The following is a 13606-nucleotide window of genomic DNA, read 5'->3' as shown; positions in this document are numbered from 1 at the left end:
TTTACCATTGCTCACTTAATCAGTTCTTGCATCACTTTAAGACAGTCATTGATGAATTCTCCTTCTAGATTTGTAAATACTGCGTTATTGACCTGCTCATTGTAATCTGTTTACCACTAGATCATGCAGGATTTAGAATACATGAGAACAGAATTTAAAACACATGAACCTTTTTTAAACTTCAGTGCATGCTATTACAAAAGACTATTTTTTTCTTAAATCAAAGGATCCACATAGCCTGGAGGAAGATGCACAAAATGAGCTGAATTAATTACAGAAGTCTGTTTAGACCATAAAACCACACCAGCATGGCCTAAACTGAACTCATGAAAGCAGTATGTTTGCAGTCAAGTGTAAAAGTTTGTATACCCTCATGACCAAATGAGAGTATAGCAAAAAGACAGTGTGATTCATTTCAGTCATTCATCCTTTAATCATTAAAAATGGCCAAATAATGAATGTTAAGATATTAATAGGGAAATAAAGGACAAATTCCAACTTCTTGTACAATCTTTCTGAGATGTCTGTACTAACTCTGCCGTATTACATGGCAATATTTTCCCCATTCTTCTTGCTATATGTTATACTATATTTCTGTCTTCTTTAAAATAGATCTAAGAACTGAGTCATGATGAAATTTAATTGAAGCTTTTATTTTTCTGCTGATTTAGCTTTATGTTTTGGTTTGTTGACTTGTTGCAGGGTACATCCACATTTAATTTTGACCAGTGTTGTATTTTGTACAACAGTAAAATTGGACCATTTAAAAATAATTATCTTTTCCTTTTTTCCATTAAAAACAATGGGGGACACTTCAGCTGTGAGTGGCATCTGGCTGACTGTGCTTGGAGAAGTCACTGGTGCTGCATAAACATGGGTTAAGCACCACTAGGACATACAGCAGCAGCAGCATCAGAGTTGCAGATCCAGTCGCATCAGGCTGGGAGCAGGCTCATTACATTCGCCACCTTTAATCTACATCCCATTCATAATTCACCAGTCTGCTAAGAGCCAGTGTTCTCTATGGCCTTCTTTCTCTCTTTTTCTCTCACTAACTCTTACACTCAATGTCTAACGTCTAGCCTGAAGCCATGCAAGTATTCTGTTCATTGACCTCAGTGCAGTGCAGGCATCAGGAGGCTTAGGTCTTCCAACTCCTCTATCTGATTTGACCTCACTTCCCTTTTCTACCTCCCTGAGCACCACCTATTGATTGCATTTAATTATAGACTGGAGAGGACTCATTTGAGTAAAGTTAGACCCATTACAATGCAGTATGTAGTGAGTGTTGTGGATTGCCAGCATTCTGAACTTACTGCCTCTGGTTAGATATGTTAAAGTTGATAACACGTGAGTAAATTAGTAAATCAATTAATGGGTGCCCCCCCCACCCCCTCTCTGGCAGGCTGGCAGGGTGTGGACTGTTCCATCTTGTGCTCCAGTGGAACATGGGGTCTTGGCTGTAACCAAACCTGTATGTGTGTAAACGGGGCTGCCTGTGACCCCATTGATGGCTCTTGCTCCTGCACACCAGGCTGGAGGGGAAAACACTGCCAACTGGCTTGCTCTGTGAGTATGTGGGGTTATCGCCACCTACCTGTGGCTACACACAGTATATTTGTCCTTACAGTTTGGCTGATATGGATTGTGTGTGTGTGTGTGTGTGTGTGTGTGTGTGTGTGCGTGTGTATGCGTCAGGATGGCACCTACGGGCTGGAGTGTCGGGAGCACTGTGACTGTAATCATGCCAACGGATGTGATCCCATCAGTGGCTACTGCCTCTGTTTGGCAGGATGGACGGGTGAGTAACAGTGTGCAACAGTGACACTAAGATTACACCAGCGAACATCATGATTAACTGTTACCTAAGCTTGGCATTGGATACAGCATACGTCGTAACTAATGACACAGAAAACATAGCCAGAATTAAACTTGCCTGTGATTAGCAGTAGATTCAACAGAATCATTTTCATTCCTCCTGTATCCATGAGGTCTGTGAAATCCTTAGAGAAAGTATGGAATATTAAGCAAATTACTTCTCTCACGATTATGTGAACTTGCATTGGGCTTCAGCTGAACATTACTGTAATAGCCTGTTCTGCTACTAATGTGAAGAACTCAGCGTTAATTTTCATTTATTTCAAAGTCTCAGATCTGCCCCCGGCCAAATGTCCTGATCATTTTGTAATTTTTAATCACTAAACAAGGTGAATTAAAATGAATTTGATATACTGCAATGGCATTGTATCACCCCATAATTCTGTGTAGTTAAATATACCATTCAGATATATTTTTTGCTGTAAAGCCATCATTCCTACAAAGGATTCCATTTCCAGATCGTTCACTGCTTCCTATATCAAAGCCACCCAGATAGCAAAGGAATGATGGCCTAGTGTCAGTCTGTGCTTACTTTCATCTGGCCCACATGCCACCATGGAATGATGGTAATGAAATCATCTGAGTCTGGCTGTCAGAATACAGCCACAACTCCACTTTGCTAAGCTCATATCTGAGACAAGATAAGAACCTGAATTTATATTGGGTCACTTTTATTCCAAAATTGAAGACGAAAAAACCCCACATATGGTTGGTTGCATATTGTCCATATTTGGAACATAGTACCAATACCATTATTATAACTGTGCCTTATGTGGCCTGTTATCATCTGTACTGGACAATGTACATACTATAATTATTCTCAGTTATTCAAAAGAACTTACACTTTTGTACCAACAGAAAGAGACCCCCAGTAGCTTTGAGAGAGCCCAATTTAGCCATTTTGAACAATGGAGCATTTATAATGAGAGTTTTAAGCATGCCATGCCATCTAATTACCCTGTACTCTCTCAGGGAGAGTTTTAAAGCCATATGGTCATATGAGCAGGCTATAAAACTGGGGCTGTGTGTCCATTTTAGCCGAGTTAGAGAGTGGAACGGGCTCAGCCTTTGTGTTCAGCAGGAGACAGAAGGGTTGGGCAGGAGAGAGTATGCATGGTCTCTATATCGCACATCATCCAGGAACCTATTCTGGGAAAGGACTCAGCTCTCATTACTGGCGAGAAGGAGCCGGTCGCACAAAGATCTCACGCTCTGAATCCTGCCCTGGTCGCGGCCATCTGCCCTGCCTAATGGAGTCACCGGGGTGCAAATGGGCCTGTGAGACACATTGAACATCTGAAGAGACATGCACTGCATGACAGTGATTTATGGAAATACGGCGACGCAAAGATCTACAAGAGCATACAGCATATGAGACAAGAGAATGAAGGCTCAATTTGGTGTTTGCACAAATGGTGGTAGAGGAGGATAAAGCAAGAAAATGGGAATTGGAGTGTATGAATGTATTTATGACATAAAGGGTAATAAATTCTTTGCAGGCACTGGTGTGAGAGCAGCATGAAAAAAAGATGGAATAGAGGAATGAGATGGATGTGATTTTCTTAGCAAAGGTGTAAAAGCAAGTGTAGATGTAGAAGAATAGAAAGAGCAATGGAGTAATGATCAAAAGGGGAGGTATGACATAGAGAATATGTTTATCAAAGGAGAGGGGACTGGGAAGAAAGAGATTAAATGCTTACTCCAAAAGAAACTGTGCGCACATGTAATATTGAGTAAGAAGGTAGACAGCACGAGAGAGAGAGAGAGAGAGAACGATGTTTGGAGAGCTCCAGAACAGGAAGAATGACTAACACAGCAAGCTCTGAAAAGCTCCCTGTTCAATAGGTCAGTATGTACAGTATTACACTTTGCACATATATGTTTTATATCACAGCATCTGAAGTGCCTTTTTTTGGGCTACCGAAAATGTTTTTAACCCTATCACACTGGCTGTCCTATTGGCAAAAAAACAAAATAGAATTTTTCAGTGAGAGAGATGGTATCACTGCATTTGGAAGAGAAACTTGTCTTTTGAGTGAGTTGAACAGAAGCAGATTTCTCTCTCTCTCTCTCTCTCTCTCTCTCTCTCTCTCTCTCTCTCTCTCTTTTGCTCTGGTTTTATTCTGCACAAACACACAAAATAGCCTTTTTGTTTGAGGGATGAGCTTGGCAACCACACACCAATTCTCTAGCTAGGCAGGTCAGATTTTGCTGAGGTACTGAAACTGTAAATATTTCTATTATAACTCCACATGCAATACTAATATAGCTACATATACCAACTGATGAGAAGAAAGAAAATAACAATACTTAAAAGGGCAACCTAAAATACACAGCTTATAGAAAAGGGCATTATTTCTAAAACACAAATACAACATACCTACTCATACACACAAAATATCCTTTTTGTTTGAGATTTCTAATTCTATACCATGAAGAGAAAAAAAAGGGGCATTGAAGAGTTACTTGATAGCCTTTCGCCTTTCTTGTTTGCCTCAGGATTATGAAATTGGTGCTTAAAATAGAATATACCTCACATAGTCCGGAATAGAAAAATAAATGCATCTGAACTATATAAAAATGTCCAATTGAAACAGTGAAATATCAGCGCAGTTTCTGTTGGTCTGAATGAATTAAGTATTTCATCTTAGGCGTGTGTATTTTTCCTAATAAATGTGAATTTATTAGAGAAACATTTCTACATGTGACTTTCCTCCAGCAAAGAAGATAAGAAGGAACAGATCTCACACCATGTTGTTGTAAATATTGTAACAATTCTAAAAATCTAAATCTGATACATAAATATAACCACAAAAATAAACATTTTGGGTGAATTCTCACATTTTCATGAGCCTGTTACAAACTATTGCTAACTAGCAAGCGCCAGTTTGTCAATATGGACTGTTTCTTTTTATCATCAAATTGCTGTGTTGATTTTTTTTTTAAGAAAAAAAAAAAAAGATAGTTAATGCCTGTAGACTTTTTTTTCTTTCTACTAGATTTAATCACAGTCAGTCAGAGTGTCTCATTCCGAAGTTGGAAAAACAGGTATTTTATTGCCACCAATAGGGTCATTACAGTGAAGAAAATTGTCATTTTGACTGACAAGTCTGTCTGCAAATTTTCACAGGTTTTCATATAGGTCTGAAAGGACTCTCCACCATATAAAACCCTACCATTGATATATTCACCCCATGTGTTCTCGCTCACTGAAGTCTTGTTGGATGTTCTAAAATGACATGTAGAACACGAGACCAAGTGCTTTATATATTTTACATGCACTTTAATTGTGTATGTGTGTGTGTGTGTGTTTGAGAGAGAGAGAGGGAAAGATATGACACTCACTATATAGCATATCATGTTTCTGAAGTGTGTGAGGTCCTCTGCTCATTCACTCCTTTCCCTTTTCATCTCATCTGTTTATACTACTTTTTTTTTTTATTTCTTGCTTTCTCCTCCCTCACTTTACTCTGCAGGCTTTCTGTTTGTCACCATTAGGCTCTTGCTGCACTTTTCTATTCTCACTCATTGCAGACTCCAAAAGGGCTATTTTTCTATCCATGCAAACTGGAGCACAATTGGGCTTGCCCCCTCCAGGCTGGGTTTGTCTTAATCGCTTACCCCTGCAGGTTCCAAGTTATCATTACCCATCACCACCATCTTTCTGCCCCTATGAAATCTGTGCATGATCGGAGGCCGGGCTTGAACACTCGAGCCAGGTCTAATTCAAAGCTGAGCAACTAATGCTGCTTTAATGCCTGTGTCATTCACACAGAGAGGTCTCCGTCAAAGGAAATTTCAAATGAGGGCTCATGAGAAAAAGTAGCTGCATGAAAGTGTGCTTGAAGTGTGTGTGTGTGCTGAACTGTACCACCTCAATCTTTGTGCATGGTGTGGTTAATATCCACTATATCAACTTATTGTATTTTGTTCTTGGCTTCATATTTGAGTTTTGCAGTGTACTGATTTCTAAATGGTGATTATTGGTTATTATTGGTGATATCTGGTGATTACTGGTGATTATTGTATGTGTACAGTGCTGTGAAAAAGTATTTCTTCTGTTTTTGTGTACATCTTATAATTAATAGTTTTAGATCTTCAAACGAAATGCAACATAAAACAAAGGCAACCTGAGTAAACACAGTGCAGTTTTTATTTATTTATTTATTTATTTATTTTATCTAATCAAAAAAAGTTATCAAACACCTATCACCCATATGAAAAATTAATTGCCCCCTTAAATCTGTTTGTGCCACCTTTGGTAAATGGAGCACTTATATAGCGCTTTTATCCAAAGCGCTTTACACTGTGTCTCATTCAACCATTTACACACACACTCACATACACTCACACGCACTCACGGTAGCAGAGCTGCCATGCAAGGCGCTAACTTGCCATCGGGAGCAACTTGGGGTTCAGGGTCTTGCCCAAGGACACTTCGGCATGTGGAGTCATGTGGTCCAGGAATCGGACCGCCAACCCTACGATTAGTGGACAACCCGCTCTAAAACCTGAGCCACAGCCGCCCCACCTTTAGCAGCAATAATTGCAACCAAACACTTCTGATAACTGGAGATCAGTCTTTCACTTACTTCTAGGACTAGGACTTAGTCATATGCTTTGGAATTGAGTCTTGCTGTATAATCCAGTTGTGCTTGAGTTTCAACTTATGGAATGAAGACTGGACATTCTCTTTTAGGATTTTCTGATGGAGAGCAGAATTCATGTTTCCCTCAATTATGGCAAGTTGCCCAGGCGCTGAAGCAGCAAAGTATCCCAACACCATCACACTTCCACCACCATGCTTGACCGTGTTATGATGTTCTTTTTATGGAATTCTGTGTTTGGTTTAAGGCCGTGTAAGACGATACCGATTACCGATTTCTTGTCATCATGATCAGCCGATACTGATCCCGATCATTCAAGCTTTATATAAGTGGTATGTAAGCTTTCTGTTGACAGTCACTGTTAACCTTTTTTTTTTCAGATAAAGTAATACCACAGATGTTGCCTTGGTTATATTATTTACAGCAATGTTGTAGATTGTTGTTTTAATTGAGAATCAAACAAGTAAACACATTTTACAATGAACATTTTAATAGGCCTTTAAAAATACATGGCAAATGGCGAATTTTTCATTGTTTCTTAAGACCTCGTAATAATTCCACACTGGTGATGACATGACTGCAGCACTAAAGTTTAACGTCATTATGTGTTTCACGTCAGATTGTGATCGGTTCGTGAGATCTTCCAAATTTAGAGACAACCGATCAAGTCATAGAATGTGATTGATCGGAGCATCTCTAATGGGTGCCATTTTTGATCAGTGTCTTCCTGATAGTATAGTCATGATTTTGTCCTTGGCTCTTTTGTGACTTGCTGGATGAGTAGTTGCTGTGCTCTTGGAGGAATTTTGGAAGGTTGGCCACTTCTGGGAAGGTTCACTACTGTGCCAAGTTTTCCCTTTTGGAGATAATGCCTCTCACTGGGGTTCTTTGGAGTCCCAGAGCCTTTGAAATAGCTTTGTAACCCTTCCCAGACTGATGTATTTCAATCAGCCTCTTTCTCACAATTTCTGGAATTTCTTTCAACTCTGTCATAGTGCGTTACTGGGTAAGACCTTTTAACCAACTTCATGAAAAAGTTGAAAAAGTTCTATTTAAGTGTTGATTTGTTTGAACAGGGTTGCTGTAATCAGGCTTGGTTGCGTCTAGTCTGAACGCCATTATGTATGTAGTTTCATAGATTTGGGGAATTAGTAGCTATAGGGGAAAATAGATTTTCACACAGACCCAGTTAGTATTGGATAACTTCTTTGCTTCAATAAATAACATTATCGTTTAAAAACTGTATTTTGTGTGTACTCGGGTTGCCTTTGTTTTATCTTAGATTTTGTTTTAATTTCTGAAACAATTTAGTATGAGATATACACAAAAACAAGAAATCAGGGCAAATACTTTTTCACAGCACTGTATGTGTTTATTATTGTATGCGTGTATTTGCATGTATGTATGCATTTTTAAAGTGCACAGTGTATATATTATGTTCTCTGTTTGTGTTGAAGTGCCAATATTGCACATGGTACTTCAACACTTCCAATTCAGACAGTCTGATAGGCAGGCAATCGTGTGTGTGTGTGTGTGTGTGTGTCTTGGTGGACATCTTCCCTACTGCTTTTCACACAAGCCCTAGCACAGCTAAAAGAGAATAGGAGAGGAGGCCAGGCCGCTCGGGGGACTCGGCCCTGTTAATGAACATGCTGCACTGGCAGGAAGGCTTGGTCTGATCAAAAATACATATGGAGCAGAGCACAGTGCCGTGGCAAAGATATGCCAGAACCCGCACACCCAGTGCTTTCAAAACTGGGACTGATGTCTTCAGAGTGTGCTGCCACTCAGCTCGGCGCAATACACACATGGCGTCCTGGGTGTCAGCTTATCCTCACTCTCAGACTCGCATACAGAAGCACACTTATGTGGAGTGCTCACACGGTTCTGTACACTGCTTGTGTCCTGTGCCATGCGTTACTTATTATAGAGAATGTTAGATCTAGCAGTGCCTGTTACAGCACTGCTCTTTCACTGCTTCAAAAAAATGTTGCTTAGGTTTTCTCTACTCCTCCCACGCACCTATTGTCTCATATTTGATTTTGATTTTGCTCTTGCGTATCTTAGTTCTCTGAATGTCTCCTGTCACTTTGCTGATTGTGATATAAAACAATTTTATTATAATCTGTGTGTTTATGTATGTGTTTTTTTTAACAGGTATCCACTGTGACAGTGTTTGCCCTCAGGGCTTCTGGGGGCCAAACTGCTCCATGACGTGCTCATGCCAGAATGGAGGCTCATGCTCCCCTGAGGATGGCACCTGTGTGTGCGCACCAGGCTACCGTGGCACATCCTGCAAAAGATGTAAGCATTCCTTTCAATATCTCTCTCACTAAATTTCTCAAATGATGGAGGGTCCTGGTAATAAATGTGGATTCTGTCCCATGTGGAGTTAAGTGCGTGTCCCAGTGAGAGTCTGAGGAGAGCAGCACTTAACCCTGGGTTAAAAGTGCATGACAGCCAGCACTTCATCACGGGCCACCTCGTAATCATTGCATTCGCACTCTAGGCCCTGCTTCCTGGGGATAGTCTGGGGCAATGGATGACTTTCATCAAAGCAACCTCTCACACACCCTCTTCTTCCCTCTCCATCAGTGTGCACAAATGATAAGGCTGTTGATTGCTGATCATTTTCCAGTGAACAAAATCTGTAAACAGAAGCCAGTGACGTGTTTCTGTGTTTGGGCACAGAATTGGAAGTGTGTGTGTATGTGTGTTTGTGTGTGTGTGTGTGTGTGTAGGCATTAGAGAGTAGAAAAAGAGACGAGATAAATCTTCTCCATTGACTGTTCTACAGTAATCTTAATTACAAGGGGACCACCACCCACAGAAAGCGAGGTCAGCCAGCTCAAGCTGCCTTCTCTCACTGCTTAGCACTACAGAAATTGAACAAACTCAAGTTCATAATGAAGAAAAATGAGTGAAGAGTACTGCTTTGTGAAAAGCTTGATTGATATGCAGGAGCTGGAGAATGGGGAAGGAACCACTAATTCACACCAACCACCTCACTCTTGAGTCCATTTCTATTTATTGCAGAGTTCTCGTCATATCATAAACTACTGTATATCTAGCTTTCTTGAACTTAGTTTATTGGAACTACTTTGCATGTGCTTTGACAAGCTCCTGCATGGACCTCAATGCAGATGAAACTGATAAATATTAATGACACAAAGCTTTCCTACCATGCACTAAATAATGCTCTGACCTTTTTACCTACCCCTCTCTTATTTCACTGCTCTTAACTCTTCTTTTCACTGGTCTCCTCTCATTCATTCTCATGCCAGTCTGTTCTCCTGGGTTCTATGGGCATCGCTGCAGTCAGACATGCCCCCAGTGTGTGCACAGCACTGGCCCGTGCCATCATGTTACAGGCCAGTGTGAATGCCTGTCTGGATTTTTTGGCCCACTGTGCAGTGAAGGCAAGTAGCTCATCTTTCCTTCTTCTCACTTTATCATTCCCTCCCTCACTCTCTCTCTCTCTCTCTCTCTCTCTCTCTCTCTCTCTATCTCTCTCTCTCTAGAGTAATGTATCTTGCATGTATCTTGTGTTTAATCTGCCTCTGATCTAGCTGATGCAATGACTGTTCATACACATCCAGTTTATTACAAAGGATGATGACAGCGTTTGATACATAACTTTAATGAAGCGACATTGTGTTAAAGCTCAAATCACCTGCAGTGGGGCAGATTATGTGAAAAATTATAACAACATTAGGGTGATACAGCTTATGATCATCTTGCACTATGCAATCCCCAGACTGGTACAGTATGGCACTCAGTGGGGAGTGGGGTATGGTACTCATTTGTGGCACAGCCAGCTGACTCTGCTTATCCATCGCACTGCAGATAATTGGCATTATCACTGACACTGACAAATAACCTTCAGAGGAAATCTGAATATTGCTGAGGCCATTCTTTCTGACTGAGACAAACAGCGAAGCATCAGATCAATGCCGTGGTTATCCTGTTCATTGCGCTTGAACAAGGGAGAGAAAAGAAGACAAGCAAGTTTGGTGCAGTATACAGTAGCCTCTTCACATTTAGTTTTAATTGAGTCAGAAAAGACCTAACAGATTAGTGATTTTTTTCACTGCTTGATCACACATAATTGAACACATGGGTGTGATAATTAGATTACAGAAGGTTAGAGCAGTACCACAACTGAAATCTTCTCGGTTAGGGCGCTAATACATTTTCTTAATCTCTCTTAGTCTGTAGCTCTAACTTGGTAGTTTGGGTTCCTATTTTAAGATCTCTGGGTTCAGTCTCTGCCTCTGAGGCTGTCTGTACACATAAGCATTGCTAATAAGTGGTGACAAAAAATTATTTCCAAATGATTAGTCAGCCAGTGTTGTCAAGTTCCTTTGTATAGCCAGTTTTCAATCTTGTTATCAGCTGAGGCACCAGTTAATCAGATGATGTGAGACCAGGTCTGAAATGGAGTAGTCTGGCCAAAGACTGGAGAAAAGAAATTCCCTGATTGACAGAATAAATATACAAAGGGGAATAAACAGACTACTAACCTGGAGCATTAACTAAACATATTCATGGCCACACATATCTTAGTTGGCATGGCTGTACATTCCATACTTACAACAATGAAATCATGTCACCCGTTGTGAAAATCATAGCTATTTTTCACCATTAAAGCCCTGTCAGTTACTCAGCATCACACTCTTAGTGAATATAAATCAAATAAAATGAAAGCACGTAAGCACTGTAACATTATGTGACTTTTGTTTAAGGGGGAGGGGAAATATAATCTTTACCCTTTTTTTTTTTTTTTTTGGATGTGTCAACTACATGGCAATGATAAAAATATTTCACAAGTTATTAATAAATCATTCCAACTTTCAGAATTTGAAGTCCATGTTTTTATACTGCATTAGGAAAGCCTTATTTCCTAAATTTTATTTTATTAAACTATCTTCCTTGGTAGGATACCGAGGCACTGGTGAGCCTCAGCGCCTTAGAGCTTACTTAACAGGTTTGTATTTTTCAACCTGCCTTGTCAGCTAGCCAGGGACATGCCAAAGATTTCATAGAGATTATAGGTTTCAGGCTAATGACTAGAGACTTATTTTTAAATTCAGCTTTGAACACTATGTTCAAGGACAGAATAATGGGGCTCACTAATACTGTGTTACAGCTTGGTGAGAGCTGGTCCAATATAAAGTGTGGATTTATTACATGGCTTCCTTTCAATCCAAATTAATTAATTTATCATGCCTAGCTACATCAGTTGAACGGGGCAGAAGGATGAAGTTCAAATAACTAAAATGTCAATCTGATAATGCTTTTATACAACCATCACTGACATTTAGTGGAGTTTTGAAATAACTCAATTTTAAGAGAAAGACTGCACCTAAAGCTACACCTTTCTCTTAGCTTCCTGGCCAACACTCGACCTTTTGCTTGTATTTCTGCATTTGTAAATCGTTTTGGATAAAAGAGTCTGCTAAATGAATAAATGTAAATAAATGTAGCTAACTTGCTTTATACCACATCACAGCTGATTTGTTGAACTGATTGGTTAGGAGGTGTTCATTTCTAGAATAGCACAGATCTCACAGCAGGTAAATTAGTGTTGTTGTTTTTTTTTTATTAATCCACGCAATACATCATTGTTTCTATAATAGCAATTTAAACAGGGGCTTTTAAGATGGATGCTCCACATAAACAGATTTATGAAAGTGTGGAAATGTTGATATGGTCAAATTTTCTGTAAGGAGACCATTTATTTGACATGTATGTGAGGAGTCTCCGGTGTCGGTGCTTTGTAACAGTTATGGGAGAGGCCTCAGAACAGAGGACTTTGTGCTTTCCAGTTTCTCTATCACATGACATGCCATGTTTTTTATTTACTTGAAGAGAGCGAAAACGAGAGACTGGTGAGGGAATGACTAATTATAGCTTTTATAATAACATATTGTAAGTGATAACCAGAACTAACTTTTCATGGACAAACAACATTAAATATAACTGTAAACTGAGAAAATGGGTAGTTCTTTAATTAATAAAATGCTATTATTGGAAAGTACTATTATTGGAAAATAACGAGCTTCGTGTCTGGCTGCTTCACACCACCTTTGATTATTTCCTTAGATAAAAAAATTTATTTCATGAACCAAAATGGAGGATGTTTTTTGTGTGTTTTTATTTAATTTGTAAACACTAGAGTAGGCCACATTGAGCTTTAAAATGTGTTGTTTTTTTTTTTGTCACCTATTTTATTCACTGTTCAGCTGTACATTTTTACCTACAGTAACATAGTCCATCACATGGGTGATGGAAGACCTGTAAAGTTATTTAAAACTGTAAGACTCTCAACACTTTTCCAAAAAATTAGTAAAATGGCTCTCCTTTTTCTATTCTCCTTTTATTGTCTTTGTAAACTTGTCAAACCGATACATTGTTCATCGATATAAATCATCAACGATAATTTTCACACTTCCAATAATTTTCAACAATAAAACTTCATTTTAATCTTGAACACCCCTGACACCAAAGTTTTTTTTTTACATCACGCCAACACACTTTACATAATGCACAGTGTTCCTCTAGTTTTAACTTATCTATGCAGTCAAACCAAACAGCCCTTTCAGCAGGAAATTTTCTTGTTATCTGGGCTGTTTAGCTGCTGGCTGCTCACTAGCATCCATTGTTGGAGTTTTAGTCCATGAACAAAGCATTAATCAACAGGCAGAATTGGCCAGTTATGCTGAGTGGTGCTAAATAGCTTACTGATCCCAGCGTTGCTGGGATTATACTCACCAGTATTTTGTGAAACAAACTTTTTTGTTGTTGTTGTTGGTATGCTTTGAGTGTAAAAATTGAGTTGTATATTTATGGCTGTGAGACCGCAACCAAGGCAAAAATGGGTAAACTTTGAGACTTGACAGGCATGCTATAGTACACCATTCTATAATAAGATACATGTATATTTGTATTAATATTCTGCAAACTGAGTCAAACTGGTTTGATTTGTTCCACACTGTAGTTTCTATTCTTATACAGTTGTCTGAATGAAGGGTGCCACTGCCCTCTTCCACTATTTTAAAGAGTGTAAATATTGATTGTGTGCTAAGAATACTACAGAAATACATATTTGATATAAGTTG

The 13606-nt window shown here is 39.3% G+C and overlaps 1 protein-coding gene across 1 annotated transcript in view; it reads left to right on the top strand.

Moving 5' to 3' along the window:
• The window catches only part of megf11 (multiple EGF-like-domains 11), a 137710-nt gene that overhangs the window by 108018 nt on the left and 16086 nt on the right, over positions 1-13606 (top strand). Inside the window, exons 12-15 of the mRNA XM_053623042.1 lie at positions 1406-1569; positions 1699-1801; positions 8643-8789; positions 9770-9904. Coding sequence (XP_053479017.1) covers positions 1406-1569; positions 1699-1801; positions 8643-8789; positions 9770-9904 — 549 coding nt within the window. The remainder of the gene's footprint in view (positions 1-1405; positions 1570-1698; positions 1802-8642; positions 8790-9769; positions 9905-13606) is intronic.

This window comes from Ictalurus furcatus, chromosome 4 (genome assembly GCF_023375685.1).
Source record: "Ictalurus furcatus strain D&B chromosome 4, Billie_1.0, whole genome shotgun sequence".
Lineage (NCBI taxonomy): Eukaryota > Metazoa > Chordata > Actinopteri > Siluriformes > Ictaluridae > Ictalurus > Ictalurus furcatus.
This window is presented reverse-complemented; position numbering and strand designations above follow the sequence as displayed.